General features: G+C 54.3%; 1 protein-coding gene across 2 annotated transcripts; it reads right to left on the bottom strand.

Annotated features, from left to right (window-relative positions):
• Positions 1-1,688: 1,688 nt before the first annotated feature.
• On the bottom strand, positions 1,689-23,051 carry LOC144945694 (uncharacterized). Of its 2 annotated transcripts, none has more exons than XM_078874265.1 (11): positions 22,782-23,051; positions 18,603-18,685; positions 17,767-17,881; positions 16,884-17,049; positions 13,847-13,980; positions 12,993-13,098; positions 11,699-11,862; positions 10,489-10,582; positions 9,745-9,844; positions 9,548-9,600; positions 1,689-8,828 (listed from the first exon to the last, which is right to left on the bottom strand). In XM_078874265.1, exons 1-11 carry the CDS (start codon positions 22,833-22,835, stop codon positions 6,850-6,852), a joined length of 3,048 nt encoding a protein of 1,015 aa, XP_078730391.1. In that variant the 5' UTR covers positions 22,836-23,051; the 3' UTR covers positions 1,689-6,849. The 2 variants fall into 2 exon arrangements, with proteins under 2 accessions (XP_078730391.1, XP_078730397.1); XM_078874271.1 differs by having other exon boundaries at positions 13,847-13,977.

Below are 23,051 nucleotides of genomic sequence, written 5' to 3'. Positions count from 1 at the left end.
ACTGTGAGGGCGGGCACAAGCCGGCGTGAGTAGGTTAAACGTTGCATTTTATAAGGGCACCACGGGGTGACCAGCCCCTCCCCACCCAGCCCCTCCCCTCGCCACCCAGCCCCTCCCTCCTTACCCAGCCCCTCCCTGCACGACGGACGAGCACAATAATCCCCTGTGGGCTGGTGGAACCAGTGGGTTCCTACCAGTAAAAGTGTTTTATTTTAAGGTAAAAGTGCACATGTGGTGCGGCAATCGGTCCAGGTGGAGGCCCGAATACTTCGATTTGTCTCGCATGGTCATACCCAGGCTATTCTCTCTATCGCGGCTACGCCTTGCCTAATCACATCATCGGTACGCGCACGGTCTCGAACATTTAACGGGGTCTCGGGGCGCTCCGAATTAAATACGTGTTTGCGTTTTTTTACGCTGTTGTTGAAAACATCTCATGGTGATCGTCAAGAGGGCCCAACTCATAGCTGCTGCCGCACACGGAGAGGGGGGGGGGCAAGGCACCCCCTGCCCCCACGCTCGTTAGGGTACTGGGTGCAGCCCTGCAATTTCCTGCTGAGACCACTGCTGGTGGAAGGGCCTACTCCAGAGCGAGATCTGGAGAGATCACCCCTCCCCCGCTACGGGGTTAGTTTGGCCTACTCTTCCACTTGTAAGAGGTGGGAGAACCCAGAATGTAGCTTTTTCAATCCTTTATATTAAGTTCGCTTGCTTGCTTACGACCGTGCAAATCTTTCGGTCGTTTTTGAACCCACTTCCCGTGATCCAATCGAGCTGACATTTTGCACACAGACTCGTTGTGCGTGACAATTAATTTTCGTGAAAACATTTTCCAAAATTTTACACTGTTTAGGGAATTTTTTTTAAATACTTAATTACCAATTGCTTAATGCTGGCAGACAATCATCTGACCCATAGGTGGTAGCCATCTCAAGCCAGAGGACGAGAGGACTCTAGCCGCCACGCATATAAAGGATTTAGAGTGAAAAACTTTGTTTTTACGGGTTAATTTTTTCCCCTGCTGTTCGCGGCACATGGCATGAAGGCAACCAAGCAAACATCTAATGGCACCAAGTAGCGCAGGGGGTCACCACCCCCCCCGCCCCCTTTAGGATTCGTGAAAAAAATAATTAAAATGATGAGCGAGTCAAATAGCATCTCTGAAATTGAAACTCTTAACAAAAGGATGCACGTATAACAGTACATGAATCTCTCTTATCATCTCGCTACAGCTCTATTGTCTTACACTTCTTATCGCACTCCAGGCTCCACCACCTCTCGTCTACATCCTCAATCATCTCACGAGGATTTTATACTGGTAGGAGGGGAGGGGCTAGGTGGGGAGGGTGGGGCTGGGTCACCCCGTGGTGCCCTTATACACCTCAACGTTTAACCTACCCACGCCGGCTTGTGCCCGCCCTCACAGTCGGCCATATTTGTGGAATACACCACGCCGCCGTTGACCCTGGCCATTGACCGAGCAACCCAACGTTCCTACCAGCTCCCTCCGCAGGAATGTGTTACAATGGGAGGAGGGGGTGGGGGTGGTTAGGGAGAGAAGGAGGGACACACAAGTTCTAGAGGGGCCCCCCAGTTTGACCGTCACCATCACCCGTGGTTCGTGGGGCACACACGTGACACACACGTGGCTCAAGACATGAGCAGGAGGGACACGCGAAGAGCAAGGGCACTGGGACCAGACGCTTTAATATATATACTGCACTGCTTTTGTTTCCTTTAAACAGTAAATGTGCAACACAGATATCATGAGGTGAACAGACGTCTACTTGTAGAATATACAGATACATTTTTAATTCCTATTACATCGTAACAGTTACTTGGTAATTTGTTTCCATATATTTTTTTCTTAAAACATAAAACTCTTGGGCAAATAAAAAAAAGCAAATCGTGCAAGCAAGCTTTAAAATATATTTTCTCTACACGCAGCGTTTTTAAGAGGCAAGTGCAATCACATTGGGTCTCCCACCAGACCAACAATTGTACACAATAAGAGTTATCCACAACAACACATTTTCCAATCCCAGCCCCTGAATTCCAGGCTGCCCCAACAGCGCCGGGCGGATGGACACACACACACACGCCACTCACAGCGGGGCCAGGCCCGGGCTGCCCCCACACAGCCCCACTCACAGCGGGGCCAGGCAAGGGCTGCCCCCCACACAGCGCCACTCACAGCGGGGTCAGGCAAGGGCCACCCCCCCACACAGCGCCACTCACAGCGGGGCCAGGCAAGGGCTGCCCCCCACACAGCGCCACTCACAGCGGGGCCAGGCAAGGGCTGCCCCCCACACAGCGCCACTCACAGCGGGGTCAGGCAAGGGCCACCCCCCCACACAGCGCCACTCACAGCGGGGCCAGGCCCGGGCTGCCCCCACACAGCCCCACTCACAGCGGGGCCAGGCAAGGGCTGCCCCCCACACAGCGCCACTCACAGCAAAGGCCAGGCCCGGGCTGCCCCCACACAGCCCCACTCACAGCGGGGCCAGGCAAGGGCTGCCCCCCACACAGCGCCACTCACAGCGGGGTCAGGCAAGGGCCACCCCCCCACACAGCGCCACTCACAGCGGGGCCAGGCAAGGGCTGCCCCCCACACAGCGCCACTCACAGCGGGGCCAGGCAAGGGCTGCCCCCCACACAGCGCCACTCACAGCGGGGTCAGGCAAGGGCCACCCCCCCACACAGCGCCACTCACAGCGGGGCCAGGCCCGGGCTGCCCCCACACAGCCCCACTCACAGCGGGGCCAGGCAAGGGCTGCCCCCCACACAGCGCCACTCACAGCAAAGGCCAGGCCCGGGCTGCCCCCACACAGCCCCACTCACAGCGGGGCCAGGCAAGGGCTGCCCCCCACACAGCGCCACTCACAGCGGGGCCAGGCAAGGGCTGCCCCCCACACAGCGCCACTCACAGCGGGGTCAGGCAAGGGCTGCCCCCCCACACAGTGCCACTCACAGCGGGGCCAGGCAAGGGTTGCCCCCCACACAGCGCCACTCACAGCGGGGCCAGGCAAGGGCCACCCCCCCACACAGCGCCACTCACAGCGGGGCCAGGCCCGGGCTGCCCCCACACAGCCCCACTCACAGCGGGGCCAGGCAAGGGCTGCCCCCCACACAGCGCCACTCACAGCGGGGCCAGGCCCGGGCTGCCCCCACACAGCCCCACTCACAGCGGGGCCAGGCAAGGGCTGCCCCCCACACAGCGCCACTCACAGCGGGGCCAGGCAAGGGCTGCCCCCCACACAGCGCCACTCACAGCGGGGTCAGGCAAGGGCTGCCCCCCCACACAGTGCCACTCACAGCGGGGCCAGGCAAGGGTTGCCCCCCACACAGCGCCACTCACAGCGGGGCCAGGCAAGGGCTGCCCCCACACACACAGCGCCACTCACAGCGGGGCCAGGCAAGGGCTGCCCCCCACACAGCGCCACTCACAGCGGGGCCAGACCCGGGCCACCCCCTACACAGCGCCACTCACAGCAGGGCCAGGCAAGGGCTGCCCCCCACACAGCCCCACTCACAGCGGGGTCAGGCAAGGGCCCCCCCCCCCCCACACAGCGCCACTCACAGCGGGGCCAGGCCCGGCCGCCCCTTTCTCGGACGCTCAGAACCACCAACGCCAACCTAGACGCCCTCCCCAACCCAACTCCAGAGACAGGTTAACACACGCGGCTCACTCTCGTGTCAGGTTTGTGCGAGTTAACATGGCCAGGTGGCTCAGCGGCAGGGCGAGCGGCTCGCAATAGGAAGGTTGCGAGTTCACATCCTGGTTGGGGGGGGGGGGTTGGGGTTGACACGGCCCATCATCCTTCTCTCCGTGGTCGATAAAACGACTACCACTCTGCGGGGTAGTCAACAGTGGTTGTCTTACGGACAGACTCGCCCCTGCCATAGGTGGAATTCCCATCACTGGCACAGGGCTCAGTGCTCATTTGAGCAGCGATTCGCCGACTTGCTGTTGTTGTTGAGCGAGCAACAAGGAAGTTCCGGTTCCTTATCTGGCGAATGACAAAAGCCGTCTCGCCTGGCGTCTGCAAGTGGCTGGCTGCGCATCGCCACTGCTCACTCTGCTAATGTCCCGGCTGCCAACACAAATTTGCCACAAAGTGACGGTGACGCCACCCACCCCAGACACGGGCAATGGTCTCCGGCGAGTGCGTTTTGCATGTTCCGAGTCGCTCAAGAGCCAATCGTCGACTGTAATGCCAATAGCAAACGGAGTTGACGTTAAGTGCATCACGAGTAGCCACTCCGCGAGTGAACCGCCAGCCATCACCACCCCAGACACAGGCGCGCGCATGCGCCTCTGAACGGGAGTGGTGTTTCGTTGTTGCTTCAAGTCACCAGCTGGCGAGATGGCAAGTCGTGGAGAAGCCTGCGCCTTGCCCCAAGTGCTGTTCCCGGCATGGGAAGGATTTAAAAAAAGAGAGCCAAACTCGTGCCAAAAAAAACAAACGGGGCTGTCGACGTCGTTCACGTAGGGGATGGGGGGGTCTCTCGCTTTGGGGCAGGCGGCGATTGGTCCGGCAGGTGCCGCTTTGCCGGGAGGCAACAGGGAACAGCCGCGGCCCCCCCCCTCTCTCTTTCTCTTCCCACTTTTGTCCAGGACTCGGGGCGATGTCGCGCGAGTGGTGGCAAACGTGGGGCCAAAGTTCAGCGCCCGTCTAGACGCAGCGTAGAAACGTCCGGCGCTCCCTCCCTCCCTCCCTCTGCTACCCCCTGCGAGACTCCAATCTGTAGGGTTGCCGCGTTATGATTTTTTCGCGATGATTGCGAACACGACGCTCGTGGGGATAGATTACCGTGGACACGTGAATTGTCGCGTATGTTGTGGCGTTTGTGCTTTTCTGATCGATTTACTTTCAGCACAAGTAAAGATCTACTTGGAAGTTCTTCAACTGCAGTAAAATCGACGCAATCCTGCCACAAGTCTTTGAACAGTTATAGATCTCCTAAAAGCAATAAGTCTTCATACGTCTTATAATTATCGGCTAAAATGTCACCTTTTACATATTTTTTCCTTTTAAGGTAGTATTATCGACGAATGTGCCGAGTTTACTTATAATCATTGTAACCTGACAATTCTGTAACGCTTACGGCGCACACGGCTATCGGTCACAAGAAAAAGAAGTTAGGCGATTACAGGAACGACGGAAAAGATGCAGCCATTAAAAATGCCCCCACCATCACGACTCCAGAAAACGTTTTGCCAAAAGCACTAATTGAACGGCCAACAGTTACTCGGTTACAACTTTAACTTCGGAGCGTCCTATATTTCGTACGTATTTTTGCCAGGGCCTTTTCAACAAACAAAAAAACCGAGATCTCAGAAGGATTCAACAAACGACGAATTATCGCGCCACGGATATTTCGCCCAACGGGACGGTAAAACGACAATCGCGCCACGTTACGTCGCCATATCACGGCAACCCTACGCCAAACCTGCCTACCCCCCCCCTCCCTATCCACCACCGCCACATCTCACCGGCGTCATCACCTCGCTAGGGGGCTCCACAAGTGCCCCCCCACCCCATCCTATGATTGACTCGTTCTTCACTCACAATCCACCCGCCATCAAGTATCTGCGTAATCATCAGTACATTCAACTCGGCTCCTTTTAGGCAACCTCGTGGTTAGCTTTGGCAAACTCCCTTTCGGCTAATACTCCAGCTCAGCCACATAAAGGCATGCGCACCGCATACAAAAAAAACATACATTCTTTACATTCTTTTATCTGCAGCATTTAAAATCAGCCAGATGCTCCGTGGAAGCACGTTTTGCATCCTCATCCTTTTTTTTGTGTTATATTGCATTTCGTTACCTTAACATTTTGACGACTAAAATCACACGTTTACGTAAACTCTGTAACCATATGTATTTCATACACGTACGTTTTTTTTCAGTTTTTTTTTTCAGTTTCGTTAAAACTATAGTCGATTAGCCCTAAACTAACGACGGACAGGGCGCGCGACACTGGCAGTGACGGGGACAGGGTTACGTAGGGGACACGCGTAAACAAGACGTCAAGTGGAAGAAAGGAAACGCGCGGGAGGCTTAACGGGGCACCACGCTCGCATCCAAGCCCTTGTCAAACCGCGGCCGCTCGCTTTTTCGCCGTCGGGGGCCCAATCGTCTCGCTCAGATTTCCACTCCTACTACGACGTTCCCCCCGACCTTACCAATTTCTCTCCCACCCTCTCCGACTCTCGCCTCCGCTTGAGAGAGCCGCGCGCACGAGAGAAGCCGCGGGAAAACTTTGCCCCGTTTCTGCCGTTGCGAACGCTCAACTGAGTCGGGGTCGGGGGTTTCGTGCCGCTGCGCCGCGTGGTCCCGCACCTCTCGTGTTTTTTGTTGAACACTGGAGGCAGCGCACACGCGAGGCGCGGGCGGGCGGGCGGGCGCGTTTACATCAGCTCGGTTCAGATTACAGCACTTCAACCCTAGTGTCAAAAAAAAAAAACATTTACTTATACAAACCAGCATTAACAATGAAAGTGCAATATTCTCTTATTAAAACCTCAGGCCTTGTGCTGATAGCAGGACACAGCACAGTGCAAGTTGGGAAGGCAAGGGATGCGCACACACACACACACTGCCACTCGCTGACCGATCATACACAGACCAATCACGTCTATTTACTTACTACTGAAGCCTTCATGTACTGTACAATGAGCTAACACACGATAACCATATTATAGAAAAACATATTCAAGATATAATTAGGTTTATGCATGTATATATATAAAAAAAAGAACGCTGATGTGGACAACAGTTTCAAATGCGGCTCGCTCTCTCTCTACACATCTAGCAGACGGTCGCGCGGCAAGAGTCACGACGCTATTGGGAGACGGGGCAGCCCACAAACAGCTTGGCGCCTCTGGTGCCGCACTTTTCGCGACAGGCGGCCGCGTGGCCCACGTCTGGCCGTGCCGCCACCGCCAAGGCCTTCGTGGAGCCCGCCGGCGGGCAGGGGACACGGGCCACCGACCCGCCGCCTCCCACGGCCGCCCGGGCCGAGCAGCGGCCGGGAAGTTGGCGCCCGGGCGTTTGCGCCGCCGGAGGAGACGAGCGGCCCGCGGTGGCGGCGACGCAGGCCAGCGGGAGGCCGCCCACGGACAGCGCCAGGCGGGGGTCGCTCAGCGGAGAGCCGCAGATGGGGATGGACGTGACGGTGGCACGCCAGGCCGTGTCGCCGCCGTCCGGCGATCCGCCGCCGTGCCGCGGCCGGAGCGGCGGGGAGGACTCGACGGGCTTGCGGCGGTCGCCGACCCCGGCCATCGCCGCGGCCGCCCCTCGCTGCCTCGCGCTCGGTCCCCCGCGGTACCCCGCGGCTTCGAAGCCGCCGTCGTTGGCGCACGTCGCGAGGTCGCGCACGTGCCTCGCGTTTGCCGAGGCTCTCCCCGTCGGCGACGGGGATTTGTCGTTGGTCTTCAGGTCGACCTGTAAAAGTGCTTGGAAGAAGTTGCATTCGGGGAATCGTCTGTCCCTGGGCTGGGTGAAAGACTCACAAGGCTGGCCGCCACCGCCACCGGAGGGGCAGTGTGACGTGTCTGGCTTGGGCGAGGGGAAACCCTTGCTGTTCTCATTGCCCGTACTCACCGCGGAGCTTCTATGGCCGGGGGAAGAGAGTGCGGATTTCTTCACGCTGCTCTGCTCAGGTTCTTGCAAAAGACCTGACCAAGGAAGCTTCCCAAAGGTGTGCTCGTGAATGGCGCTGCCTTGGTTTCCGAACCAACCCACCTTGCCTTTGTCGGGAAAAAGACAGGGATCGCTGTGGTTCTTCCGGCAACACCAGTCCTTGTGATGGCCTACCCTCGTCGCGCACGGCTCCCTTTCGTGCACGAGCGGCAGTAGCTGCTCGCCAAAATAATACGGGGAAAAGTAGACGACGGGGATGCTGTGCAAAGGCTCCCAGAGCCGGAAGAAGGCCTGGCCGGCGTAGGCGCCGGCGGGTTCCGCGTCGTCCGCAACCTCCGAGTCGTCTCCTTCCTCGGGCACGGGCTCCGCCTCGCTGCGCGACCGCTTCCTCTTGCTCTGGCTGCTGCGCCGGGCCTTGCACTTCCTCGTGCACCTGCCCTGCCCCTGCTTCTTCACGGCGGGCGACACCTCCGCTCCGACGGCTGCAGGAGCGGCGCACTTCAACAGGCTCTCGCCGGACGCGCCCTTCTGCATTGCCGCGGAGGGAGCCGGCGGCTGGGAATTGGCGGAAGCATCGGCAGCGAATGGCACGCGGTGCCGATTTGCCTGCGCGGCTGCAGCCTCGTCGCTGTCCGTATTCTCCGCGCAGCACCGCGGGATTATCCCCTCTTCGGAATTCTCCCTCTTTCCCGACGGGCCGCTCTTCGCGCTCTGGACGCCCGACTTCTGCCACGGCAGATCCCTCGATTTGATGCACGGCGGCGCTCCCGCCGATCCAGCCCGGGTTTTCTCCGAGGCGCAATCCTCGCCGCCCAGGCGGCAGGCCTGGGAAGGCGACGCTTGGCCGAGCGACGCGGCGTCCACGCCGTCGCACTCCACCCCGCCGCCGCCGCCGCCGCCGCCGCCACTGCCGCCCCCCTTTCCCGCGCCGAGCTGTTTCGCCTGCTTCTTCTCGCGTGGAGCGGCCACTCTGACGGCAGGGGACAACGGCGGGCACGGTTCGGCCGCGGGGGCCCCCCTGGCGAGCGTTCGTCTCCTGGAGCAAACGGCCGACGGTCTGGAGGACTGGGGCCGTGCAGCGGCAGTCGCCGCGCCTTTGTCCGGGCCGGACGTTTCGGCGGCGGCGGCGGGGACGGCAGCACTGCGCAGAGCCACGACGCTCCCGACCCCAGACGGATCTGAGCGGAGCACAACATACGAGGGCAACGCGAATGAAGACGGTGCTTTGCGGGGACGAGAACGTGGCACACAAAGTAAACGCTACTAGGAAAATATTAGATTTTTTTTCTTTTACAATTTTTAATTTTAATCAGGTAAGGCCCACTGACTGACATTGCTCTTTTCCAGAAGCGACCTGGCCACAAATGATAGCTCAACGAAGTGGCGGCTTATCATCGTGTGGAAATGTATCGTTGCCGAATACTCAACATATGTTTTTTTAATTTTAAGGAAAAAAACCGGAGGACCCACAGAGAAATTCACGCCACCACAGGGAGACAATGCAAGCTCCAAATATGCAGGCGTCAAGGTCGGGATTGAACCCACGATCTCCTGTATACCAGGCGAGGTAGTTAATATCTTTCCCCCGCAGTGCCATTACTGCTTGCGATTTTAAAAAAATGTGGGTTAGATCATGTAAATGTCAATGTGTTGTCACATGAACAGAACGTGCCAATAAATTACTACTTCAGGACTACTTCCGCACACTGCTGTGTTAGAGAGCAATTCCACAACATTTACAACAACACTGACAATTGTACTCAACCCCAGAACATTGACAAATGTACTCAATTGTAAATGTTGTGGGTTTGCTCTCCAACACACCTTTGTACTAAAGTAGTTACTTAACTCATGCGTATGAATGAATAAACTTTCCCAATTAAAAATTCGCACTGACCTCGATCATCTTTCTCCATCAGCAAGGCCACTTCTTCTTCAGAAAACCCAGACCTTAAAAACAGAAAAACATGACACGTTACATTACCACGCACACCTTTGTTATAAATAACCATGATGTATCTATTAACATCCGGGGGTGTTGTACACGGCCTAAACAAAGGGCGGGTGGCCCTCCAGGGATTGCAAGTATCCTACTTCTGTCCGTAGTAATCTTCAAAGAACTCCTCCTTCCACGCCTCCACCTTCCTCTCCTTCTCCTGCTTCAAGCGCAGCTGCATCTCCGCTGTGAATGCACCTGACAGTGCCACGACACCCACATCTCAGACAAGGGCGCACACAACACTCACGCCACTCACACTCGCTCCACTCACACTCGCTCTCCACTCACACCATCACTCACACCCGCCCCACTCACACCCACACCGCCTCCACTCACACCCACCCCACCCACACCTGCTCCACTCACACCCACACCCGCCTCCACCCACACCCAGACCCGCTCCACTCACACCCACCACTCCACCACTCACACCTGCCTCCACTCACACCCACACCTGCCTCCACCCACACCCAGACCCGCTCCACTCACACCCACTCCACCACTCACACCTGCCTCCACTCACACCCACACCTGCCTCCACTCACACCCACACCACCTCCACTCACACCCACACCCACCTCCACTCACACCCACACCCACCTCCACTCACACCCACACCTGCTCCACTCACACCTGCTCCACCCACACCCATCTCCACTCACACCCACACCGCCTCCACTCACACCCACCCCTGCTCCACCCACACGCGCCTCCACCCACAACCGCTCCATTCACATTACACCTGTTCCACTCACACCCACAACTGCTCCATTCACGAAAGAACCAATACTGTGCTGATTTTCCCATCAGTAGGCCCCCAGTGTCGTGCCGTACCGTACCTTCGGCCAGCCGGTGGGTCCACTCCGCGAGAGCGACGTTGATGAACTCGTTGTTTAAGGCAGTGCTGCTCGGCTGCTCGACGCCGGCCTTCACCTGACGGGCGGGGGGGGGGGAACACGAGCGTTTGTGAGCCGGGTGAGATAAGCTCCTTTCTGCATCCAATTTTGTATCCCTAGAAAAAAGTCGTAGAGGTACAGACACGATATCCTTTGTAAAGCTGGAGAAGGGGATACCATCACGGATAAATATATTTTTGCCCAAGGTTTCCCGTCCTCACCCAGAAACTGAGCGTTGGCATGACCCAGCGGTTGTAATTTCTCTCCCCGCGTGGTGCAGAGGTTCGTGGTTCGATCCCGGCATGCCGCCCTGGCTAACACTTCAGGTGCATTGACCTTAAGCTGCTTTTGCCGTACACTTACGGCGGACGTTAAAGATTCAGTGACGACGCTGCAAAAAGAGGGGGGGGGCCACGATGTCCTGGTGTGGCATGGGCTCTAAGTTTGCAAAAGTTGCAAACATTGCCTAGAAAATTACTCAATTGGGATGACTCACAGCAACATCGGCCCACCCAACATCGGTGGCTATGCATGCCCGCAATCCAGCACCGTGGAAGAGAGGCTTTGGTGGGTCGGATAAAGATTACAAAATGTTGCTGGACTCCCTTTCACGTGGGTATCGAGGTACATTACCCTGGCTCTCCAGCAGAACGCAGCACAGCAAAGTGTGAATTGATACCGACCGACAGTTCTGTATGGGATAGTGTTGCCCCCTCGCATGGGTAGGTTTTCTTCAGGTGCTCCGGTTTCCTCCCACATGTACAAAGACTCACCAATTGGCTGAAAACATCTTTTTTTTTTTACACATCTCATCAACCATGCGGCCTTCTGGAAGGCGTATAATCTCCGCAACGACGCTAATGATTATTGCGTTACGAGTTACACAGTTTTGCGTCGAACTCGGACCAACAACAAACACAGACAGGTCTCCTTGCCTATAAGCCACCTGACAGTTCAACAGCATTCATTCAAGCTTGACTCTGCAGTGAATGTCAACGCTGGTCCAGGGTTTTGCTTGTGTTGACCAACCCAATGCTGCTAAATTTGTGCCATCCCACAAAACGCACATGTGGCTGAAGGTGATGTGTTAAAAAAATACTTGAATAAAGTAAAAATCGAACTTGTTGGCCGCAATTAACACTCGCGTGCGCACCTCCTTGTCGAGGGGAGGCAGCTGAGACAAAAGTTTCTTCCGGCAGTCGGCTGGTAGGGCCGAGAAGGTGTGCACGTTGATCAGGGCCTTCAGCTCCGTGTTCACGAGCAGCGAGTGCGGGGTGTCCACGTCCATGCTGTCCTCCTCGGGGCGCGAACGATCGTCTGCGGCGAAGAGTTCACGGGTTTCTACCGCGCGAGCCGCGCAGTCGTGACGGCGAGCTCACCGGACTCGCGATCCAAGAGGTCGCCGGCCGCGGTTCCGTCTCACCGGCACGGCAGAGATGGAGCAACGATGAAAGTTTGTTAACCACCACCAATCGACCGAACAGTATTGTTGGTCCATCGGTAGGTAAAGTGAGGGTACTCTCACCTCTTCGTCTAGCCAGTGGGAAATGGGTCAAATAATAATGGCCTCCAAAGGGGCTCTCAACTCGCGTTGCCAGGTTCACATCGCAGTCCCCTCAGCAACATACACTGGGCGAAGACCCCGGAGCCGGCCGAGGACACGCTAAAGGAACTACGTCGCTCGGCTGGCCTGGGAACGCCTGGGAATTCCCCAGGAAGAGCTAGAGTCTGTGGCCAGAGAAAGGGAGGTGTGGACCGCCCCTACTCAACACGCTACCGCTGCGACCCTCACCAGGACCAGCGGACTGAGAAACGAACCAACGATTTACGTTACGTGACCGATGTAAACTTACACAAGGCTATTTGCTCATGTGCAGTTCCATTACTGCACGGGTGCCGCAATGTCGCAAGGGTAAGCGCATGGGTACTCAGGCTTCACATCTTCCTACCAAGTACAGTACGACGTCTCATATCCGACCGTCACACAACCACCCTGAACAACAATTACCAATTAACCGTCCACACTCAGTGCAGTGGTTGTGCATGGTGTAATTGCCGTGTCCCCTAGATGTTCACAAATCAGACCTTCTCTCACACACACAGTCACAATCTCACACACATTTGGTTACTGTTAAATCCCAGTAAAGCATTATCCCCAAGTTAAAAGCAGTGCTTTATTTGTGTCTAGTAACCTACTGCTGCATGCACGGTGTAACGGTAACTTTGTGTACATGTTCACATATCCGCCTACACCTCAACCCCCATGCGAGTCGGACATTAATTAGACCATTGCACTCTACCTCTAAGCTCGCGTGTTACGTAACTACACAGCAAAGTCCGAGTTTCTTTACAACCAAAGACAAAAACCAGATTATTTTCTTGGGGGGATTTACATTAGGAAGCAGGAGACTTGGCCTCCTGAGAACTGGGCACAGCTGATCCCTTACCGGGTAGGGTTGCTTGAACGTTGAGGGATTTCTTGAGGGAGTACTGCAAGACGAGCGTTTTCGCAGACAGCCTCCGGCTCTGCGTTCCCCTCTGCTGTTTCAGAGCCTGCGTGCAACACAGAGGTCGCAAACGGGTTTTGATTCCTTACCCGTACCCGGTCGCACCAGGGTCGCAAACGGGTACCCGTACCCGGCCGTACCCGTACCCTACCCGCACCAGGTACTGTACTCATTTGAAGCTGAGTCGACCTATGGGAGGACCAGGACCCATTCAGATATTCGCCACTGTTATTGGTTGAGAGCGGGAATTGAACTCGGGACGCCAGGTTCCAAGCGCAGTGCGCTAACCACTACACCACCGCACCCCATCAGCAGCAAATACACATACAAAGCACATTAAAACACCTGAATATACATTTAACCTAATATTTCCCCAGTTGTAACCAAGACAGAGTAACGTATAGAGCTGGCCTCTCTAATTACTTAAGTAATTGATTCCTCTGCTGATTATATCTATCAGTTCCATCATTCAAGTAATTGGATAACATGAAAATAGCTGGGGGGGGGGGAAATTATCTCTCCTCTGTTAGCACGTGTGCCGCCGCTGCACGGGAGGCGATGGACGGAGCTTGATGACGTCAGCTTGATGACATCATCGGCTTCCCCACTGGCTTAGCACTTGGCGTAGCTTGTGGGGGGAGGGGGGGGGAGTTTCCATCTTTCACAGGGTGTCCAGGCAACCACCATTTTTCAAGGGGCCCGAGTAATCGGTTAACTTTCTTTTTTATTTTTGAGCCGATTCATCGACGTCACCGTCGCAGCTCTGTACCGAGTCTCCACCTGCGGCTGCCCACCTGCTTGAGGGCCCTCCTGCAGTGCCGCTGGCTGGCGGAAGCGGCGCGCGCTGGCGGCGCAGTCTTGGCGCCGTGGGCCGGGGGGCTCCGGGCCCGCGAGCCGCCCCTCCGCAACACGAGGCGCAGGGAACCTGCTGAGCATCCGCAGAAGAGCGCGCGCGCGCATGCACGCACGCACGGCCGCACTCGTGAACTCTTGAGCTCTGGGAACCCAGCTAAGCGGAGGTGAGTCACCTCCATAGGGACAACTACTTTTGACTTCCCCTGCAAAGTGATACACATTTTATCGATCCCAGACAGACGATGGGCTGGGTCAACCCAACATAGTAATAGCAATTGACGAGAGGCGAGGAGGCGACTTACCTGCGGTGAGCGAGTAACTGGCAGTTTCTGAATTGGTCATTTCTGGATCATCAATCAACCCGACTGCTTTATTTTCAGTTCTCTAAAAGTGCAGCGAGGTAGGAACTGGGTGCTCCACCCCAGACCTGACGATAGACCAACCTTTGGCAAAACTTGTGCTTTATACAGTAGCACAAAGTTTGAACACCCCACAGAAAAGCGAGGTAGCGGAAACAAACACGTCCACGACCAAGTCACCGTCAATGCGCCTGACCTCATCAGATTTCAGAAGCTAAGCAAGATCGAAGCAGCGTAGCTGGTTGGTGCTTGGATGGGTGACCAACCGGGGCTTGCCAGGTGTTGTAGGTGTGGGGGTTTTGAGGTGGCCAGGAGTTGGAAGTGCCAAGCGTCATCCCCTCATGTGAGTAGATTTTCTCCGGGATGTCAAGTTTTCCCCCACGTCAGGTTTGCCAATCCTACCGACAACCTGCTTACCGCATGCCGACTTTCAAAGGTAAGAAAAATCGGTTTGCAGTAACAGGGTCTAAATATTGGAAGCCTACCGCTTAAATCGGTAGGGATGACAAATATGCCACTTGCACATCCATGTTGGTGATATGTGACCGAACCTATCCTGTAGATCTGTCAGCTCCGTGTGTTTTTGTCTAAATTGAACCATATTGTGGTCAGCCGTTGACCAAGGTCAATGTTACAAAACGAAGACTTGTTGTCTCAGTGGGTTCTCACCTGGTGAAATAAAGCCAATCAATCAAACACTAATTCATAGAATTGATTAAACATCCCAATCAGGGGCGGCCCATCCATCTTGGCGAATTAGGGGTGATCGCCTAGGGCACCAAGTTAAGTGGGGGGGGGGGGGGGGGGGGCAAATTCGAGGCAAAAAAATACAAATTAAATAACGAAGATGTCATTATTTAAATTTCCGTGCGAATACAGAGGGAATTTCAATTTAAAGCTTTCGTGACTGCAGGGATTCATATTCTTGGATCTTTCGGTAAAGTCACGTAGAAGGGAAATAATAAAATAATAAAAATTTTACATAATAATATTCTCACGACGTTTCGGCCACAACACAAGCAGCCGTCCTCAGGTGAAGAACAGAGCTGTCGGAAAAACAGGATGCTGTGGAAGACATTAGGATGCTGTCTTTCCGACAGCTCTGTTCACCTGACGACGGCTGCTTGTGTTGTGGCCGAAACGTCGTGAGAATTTTATAATGTATAATTTATTTTATTATTTCCATTCTACGTGACTTTACCGTAAGATCCAAGAATACAGAGGGAATATGAATTCTAATTTATTTCTAAACATTTCTGAGAATGTATTGGACGGACAAACCAAATAAGTACGCCTATTTTAAAAAAATATGCTTAAAAAACATTCAATGGAAAATAAGGGCAAAATGTTTCCCAGTTCACCAAAAAACGCCAGCCTCGACCTGCCCTTGGGGTTTGGGGGCGTCAATTGCGTGGTTTGCCCTACGGTGCCAGTTGCTGGCAGCAGCTCGTCTAGAGCCGACCCTGATCCCAACGCAGGACCGTCTTGAAAAATTATTCCCGACACTCTCCGAGGCATTCATGGGCAAATAATCAGAAAAGTTATTTATTTCCATGTTGTAATCTTACATTTTTTTCCATCAGCATATCCAGTTTATTTTCTATTTTTTTTATTCTCCCCCCCCCGCCCCCGTTGAAAATATACCCCAAAAAAGAAAAATAAGCATTGAAAAAAATCTGCTTCACATTTCAGTGCAATCCTGCCACCGCCCCCTACAGAAGCTACGTCTTACAAGACCCTCACCCCCCCCTACTGCGCTCAACCAAACGCAACATCAGATGGCAGCAGCGAGCACGCGTCACGCGCAACTCCCTTGCGTTTCTTTGCAGTGACGTCACCGAGAGGTCAGTGGCGAGAAAGGGCTTGTAAACATCTAAGGCACGTGTCCACTCCCTGGCCAACGCATGCGCACTAGAGCACTGGGCCCTCACCAGCAGCCGAGCAAAACAAGCGAGAGGGTGACTCACCCCTCCTCCCACTCTCCATTCCCTTGGTGCCTTTTCACACATGAGCCTGCGCGTTAATAACAATGCCAATTATTTGTAGTATGATGATGATGACGCAAAAGACTGTCTTCTCGGGATTGTATAACACGCGATTTGTTTTTCTTTCCCTGAAGCTGCGTACGGCTAAAATTTAGGACCGAGGCCAGGAGGCGATGATTTACACAAGGAGTAGTGGGAGCCTGGAACGGACTGTCCACACAGCACGCAGTCGAAGCTGATTGACTTGAGACTCTTCTTCAACAGACGCCTCGACCATATCCTAGAATCGATCCGCTACTCAAAACCAAACGAACCAAATGGGCCGAATGGGCCTCTCCTCTCGTTTGTAATCGTCCCTACGTTTTTAATTTAAAGCCAAAGTTTTGAGTGCGTCTTATAATCCAGTCGGTGTGCGTGTAACAGACTACATTTGTGTAACTTTATTGACACCGACTACTTTCCGGAACATATAATCTGGAGAATACGGTATTAACCCAGAATCACCCGCAAAGGAATAGGAAGAAAACTAGGGGAGGCCTCTCCCAAGCGGTGGCAAGTTACACGTAGACTTCAACAACAACAGCACTGACGAGATAAACGAGGAGGGAGCGGGGGGACGAGTCGTCGATCACCTCGTCTCGCTGGGAGAGTCCTCGCTCCCGCGTGGTGTCGCTGGAAAGGCGTCGAGCCCTGGCCGCCAGGAGACCTTGCGGGAGAGAACTTGCTCCTTCTGGTCAGCAGTGTCTCCCGAGCTCCGTGGCACTCGCTCTTGCCTCTGCGCCTGTGAGACGCAAATTTCTGCAAACAAAAATAATAATAAACCAATACGAATGACAAAACAGTTTGCACTGTTCCATGGTTTCCGACTTGTGTTCCGTCGATATTGCCAGGTCCTAGCATACCATGAACTCGTTTGGTATCGTTGTGGAGCACGCAAGTCACAAAATAAATAAGCAGACAGTAAGTCTCCTTCACATATCTGTACGTCCATATAAAGAAAAATAATAAAAGTATTTTTTTAAACAACCCATCACGGCCTTCTGGTAGCGCATAATTTCGGCAGCGTTGGTTCAATCCTCATCATATCATCCTTCCCTTCAACTCAATCAACATCATCATCTTCCTCTGCTTAATCACACGTAATGTATACATGGTGTTGGCAAAGGCACCCACCCTTGGCACACTGCAAAGACGCAGCAGTGTGTGCCAAGGATGCACTAGTTCAAAGTGATTCCTTACTCAAATGACCATTGAGGCAGCGCTAACATCCCATTTACAGCACTCAGCCGAGAGTGGAAATTCCAGGTTCCTATTGCGGGCGGCGAGTCCATCCAAAATACGTAAAGTGTTACGCACCAACATAATACAACATACTATCATGACGTGTATCAGGTGATGTCAGTACATCACACACCCGAAATGCGAAGGAAACGACTGTAGCGTTGTGGTCATCACACATACACACACAGTATGACCTGGAATAAAATTACATAAAGTGCAGTGACAGCAACTTGCCTTCAGTTTGTAGACTCCGGGTCTGCCTGGGAGTTTGTAGAAAATGCCACCCAGGGTTCGCGAGTTGGAGTAAAGCATTGCACTCAACGTATTCAGAGATGACTGGGAATTTCCACTGGAATGTTCCGAGCAAAAGGCAACAACAACAACAACGGTGAGATGTTAAAATCAGAGCAGGGCAAAGGTTACGCAACTGCTCGCAAAGACAATACCATTTCCCGTCTCCCCACGTAGGCGTTCACCTTCCCTCATCGGCCACACTCACCTGGTCTGGGTTGATAGCTTGACATGTAAACGTTCTATAGGGAGGATTTTAGCAGGTTAACCGTTTTCGAGGAAGCCTAACAGCAATACGTGAGCTTCTGTCATTCTGTACTTCCTGCACATTCACGAACCCGCACTGAGCAGCCTGGTGAAGTACGGTCAAATAAGCCTCGCCGCTTGCTCGGCGTGGGCAGTCCTTCGCCCCCGAAGTGGATTGAAACACAGGCTGCACACGTGTGTACACGTGTGCAGTGCGAGCACTCTGACGGCTTTACAAAGGAGCAATGACACATTAGGTTCACTGTGGCGCATTTAGCTCCGCAATGTAAGCACCCTGGGACCTTCTGTGTATTTGCAACGTTTGTGTGAGACTAATTAAATCAAGTCTGCCAAACAATCTGCTTAGCGAGGAATGCGGTCAACAACAAATGCAGAATAGTAACAAGTGACCAGGTTTTATTTAATCATGAAACTGACTTGAGGTCATCATTCGTTTCTGGAAAAGTTAACAAGACGTGAAAGTCCAGTGGATTCCTCCTTGCAAATGTGAACGCTAAGAACAAGCCACATACCTGATGTCCTTGAGCTTTTCCTTGAGGATGACTTTGAGGATGTCATTCCTGCTCATCGGTGTGTTGTGGTGGCTCTCCAGGACCTGCAGCGAGAAAATGAGAGTATAATCCACCCCCCCCTCTGCACCTCCTCCTCCTCCTTCCAACCGTGAACCCTTTCTCATCGATTCCTCCGCCTATGCCGAGGACTCGGTCTATCACACTTTGACCGCTTCATCTCATTCACAATGCGTTAAAAGCACCTTACAGCCGGTCAAAACACCTCTCCTTTCTGGCTTCTTTCTGAGCACTGCTCGACTTTGGAATTCCCTCCCGTTGTTTCTTTTCCCAAGGTCTCGTGTGATACCCTCGCTCAATTCCGGAAATTAATAAAATGCTCTATTTGTTATGACGTTCACAGTTGCCCCTAGTTGCTGCCCGTTTGGCATTTTGGTGCACCTTTGGGCCTGTGCTCAGCGAGATTAAAAACAAAAATCCCACAACAACAACAAACTGCCTCCCAGAAGAAAAAAAACACAAGCGGCTGGGCACCTTGCCCAGCCAACAGTGCATGGCCACTCACTCCACTGTAAAAGCAGCCTAACAAGCCACCGCACACACAAATCACGTCAGCTGGCCAGCCGACAGCACTCATTCGCCATCACCTTTAAACGGCCAATCGGGGTGCGTAGTCGAGTTTTAGAGGAGAATTGGGCCAGGTGGCTCAGCGGTCGGGGCGAGCGGTCTACGATCTGAAAGGTTTGCGAATTTAAAATCGTGCTTGGGAGGTTCATCCAGCCCATCATCCCCCTCTGGGGTTGATAGAAAGTAAGAACCACTTTATGGGGAAGTTAACAGTGAAAAAACTCGCTACCGCCACAGGAATGAGGAATTTCCACCACTGGATCCATGGGCTGTAAACGACAAATGCACTTTTCCTTGAGGATGACTTTGAGGATGTCATTCCTGCTCGTTTGAGCAAGAAATCACGGACTTAAAACTAAAAACATTTTTTTTATTTTACCAAGGCTCACTGAGCTCTTTTTCAGAAACAACAAATGATAGCTTAACGAAGTGGCTTTTCGCGTGGAAATCTATCGTAGCCAAATACTCTAAACGCATGTTTCTAAATGTGGAGGGAAAAACCAGAGGGCCCGGAGACAAATCCACACGTCCACGGGGAGAACACGCAAACTACAAATATACAGGAGTCGGAAGTCGAGATCGAACCCACGACCTCCTGTATACCAGGCGAGGTAGTTAACATTTCACCACCGTGGAACCCTTTATGACCATTCCACTGCCAATCGGCGGGGGGGGGGGAACCTAGAATTGTTTTTTTTATCGGAGTGAGAAAAAAAACCCAGCAATGACCATGTAAAAAAATGTTAATCGATAGTTTCCGCTTTGTGGGGAGAGGCGGCAGCAGCTGTTGTGCCGATTCTGATGGCGGTGCCGTTTTGAGCGAGCGAGCGAGGAAACGCGTTCACGAAGCCAACATATCTGATCAGAGGAACGCACCAGAAAACCAAATTCTTGATCAGCAGCGGTCACAGCGAGAAGAGGGCTTGGAGCGCCGAGGTTTCTGAGTGCGTAATCGCAAGCACTCCACCCGTCCGGTTATCAACAGCTGCCAGTGTGTGTTCACGTACGGGGTTAACACACGCGTACACATACACACGCGTGTGTACGTGCGTGTGTACGCGCGCGCGCACGCCAAATAAGCACAGAAATCGAAAACACAAGAGAGCGTGTGTGTGTGTACAAGTAGGGGAGACACGTACACACACACCGGTGTGTGTGTACCATATTACTCAATCGCGATGTACATAGCAATAGTTGCCCCCTGCTGCGAATAAGCTTGGCACCCACACCCCCCCTCGAAATCATGAGACTCGGGGCTTCCTTGGGTGGTAAGTAAACAAGCCTAGTGATAATGAGCGCCATGGAAACATGGGGGACGAACGTGTGTACACACATACACACGGACACGAATTGTGTGTGTGTACATAAGTACACACGACAGACCGAGTCTGTACACGTGGACACACACGCCTTTGTGTACACATGCGTAAACGAGTGCACGTGTCGTACCTGTCAACCCATACGGTTTACCCACCCCTCCCCCCCCTTGTTATGGGTTGACAGGTATGACAGGCATTCAGTTAGTTTAGCGATTATTTATGCGCACGTGGACACGTAAGCGAGTACACATTGTGTGTACACACAGCCACGACTAGACACCGACACACGTGTACACAAAGATCCCCCCTATAGCCTGAACAGACGATTGGGGCAAGTGCTGATAGCGAGCAGCACCTATGAAGGCCAGCACCACGCACGGCCGCCTTTGTTTCCCTAGTGGCGATGTTTACTACAAACCGCACCAGGTACTCATTTGAGGCTGAGTCGACCTAGGGGAGGCCCAGGACCGGTTCTGATAATCGTCACACTGGTATTGGCCGTGAGCGCGAATCGAACTCTGGGACCACAGGTTCTGAGCGTGGCGTAGCGCTAACCACTACACTACCGCTACCCACAGTACGCACGCACACACTAAACACACGCGTGTGTGAACATGACCACGCACGTGCACACAAAAGGGTCACGTGGGTACACACAAGGGTCACGTGGGTCCACACTGACTCACCAGCGCCGCACGTGTACACACGCACACACTCAGCGCGCGTCTGTACACAGCGACACGTGTGCGCACATCGGCACACATGCACACACGTGAACACACGTGGACACACACGTGGACACACACAAGGCACACACGTTGAGTTTACACACACACACCGACATCACGCGCGGTACACGTGTGCACATGCAAACACTCGGAAGCACGCGAGTGTAAAACATTGACCAGACCAGCAGCACACACATGTGCAAATGCATGTCTGCGTGTGTGTGTGTAGCTGTCAGCGATACGATGCCCTACGAACCAGGCGACCCGAGTTCGATTCCCCAACACCAGTGTGACGATTATCTCGAACCGGTCGTGGGCATCCCCTAGGTCGACTCGGCCTCAAATGAGTACCTGGTGCGGTGCGTAGTAAACATCGCCACCGGGGAGACAAAGGCGGCCGGGCGTGGTGCTGTCCACCCACCGCCCTCGTGTGCCGTGCCGGGCTCCATAGGGGCGACTCGCTAACGGCACTTGCCCCTACAGTCTGTTACAGGCTATACGGAGGGATCTTTGTCTTTGTTTACACACATACGCATCAACACGTGTGTATGTGTACACACGTGTTGATGTGTGAACGAAAACACATCAACACGTGTGCATGTGTACACACACGCACGTGTTGATGTGTGTACGTTCACACACACACACGTGCGTATGTGTTTTCTTTCACACACATACACACACACGTGTCAATGTGTTGATGTGTACGCGTATACGCACACACACGTGTGTGAGTATACACGTGTATATACTCGCACACGTGTTACGCATGGAGTACACACACAGGGTGGTGGTGGTGGTGGCACAGGGAGAGAGTTGGAACACAAGAGAGACATCTGGTGGCTCCACGCCGCGCAGGCGACACAAACAACAAGGCCGAGGAGGCACCGTCTCTCTCACCCGCGCTGCGCCATCTCTTCCCCATCAACCCGGGACCCCCCCCACACCCCTCAACAGGCCCCCTCGACTCCCCCCTTCATCACAGGGATACCCCCCCCTCCCCACTCACCCCCAACCCCCTCGCCTCCCCTGTCAGGTTGCCGTGGTCCCGTTTAACTTCACGTGGGTCCCCATCCTACAGCCCCCAGGACCCCAAAAAAACCTCTCTCCAAAGGGGGTCACTTCACCACGCCCCCCCCCCTTTTACGCAGGGGATTACTCCACGGGGTTCGCTCTGCAGGGGTCAACTTCACCGGGTTCCTCAATATCTGGGACCCCGGTGATCCCATCGTCTTGGGGGGGGGGCAGGGAATAACTCCACAGGGGGGCCCCCCAGACAGCAGCGATAATTCCGGGGGTCCCTCTACAGCCGAGACTCCCCCCACCCACCACCTCGGATCCCTCCACAGCCACGACCCCAGAGATCCCCTTCACCACGGCGATCCCCTCCAAGGGGTTCCGTACTACAGTCGGGTATCCCATCGATGGGGTCCCCTTTAACAGGGGTCCCCATCGATGGGCCTTACTCCCCCCGGGGTCAGCCTACCCAACTTTTGCGCCACACGTACCACCCGGGCGGCCTCCAGCCAGGTGCGGCCCGTCCTCCGCGGCGACTCCCTCATTCCTCCTCGTCGTCCTCCTCGTCGTCCTTCTCCTCCTCTTCCTCCTCCTCTTTCTCCTCTTCGTCCTCGTCTCAGCGCAGGGCCCGGGCCGCCCAGGCCTCGTCGTCCGCCAGGGACGAGGGCCCGGGCCGCATCATCATGGCGGGGAGACCCGCGCGGGATGCCACTCGGAGCCAACGCCGCGGCTGCTGCTGCTGTTGCGTGCCGACCCCTCCC

Source organism: Lampetra fluviatilis, chromosome 2, assembly GCF_964198595.1.
Source record: "Lampetra fluviatilis chromosome 2, kcLamFluv1.1, whole genome shotgun sequence".
Taxonomy (NCBI): Eukaryota; Metazoa; Chordata; class Hyperoartia; order Petromyzontiformes; family Petromyzontidae; genus Lampetra; species Lampetra fluviatilis.
This window is presented reverse-complemented; position numbering and strand designations above follow the sequence as displayed.

What these genes read in the sequence shown, in the direction of transcription:
- LOC144945694 (XM_078874265.1), bottom strand. Translation starts at nt 22,835, where the DNA reads ATGAGGGAGTCGCCGCGGAGGACGGGCCGCACCTGGCTGGAGGCCGCC. An exon ending in GGCTGGAGGCCGCCCGGGTG is followed by an intron (nt 18,686 to 22,781) that starts GTACGTGTGGCG and finishes TTCTCGCTGCAG; the next exon opens with GTCCTGGAGAGCCACCACAA. An exon ending in CCGGAGTCTACAAACTGAAG is followed by an intron (nt 17,050 to 17,766) that starts GCAAGTTGCTGT and finishes TTTTGTTTGCAG; the next exon opens with AAATTTGCGTCTCACAGGCG.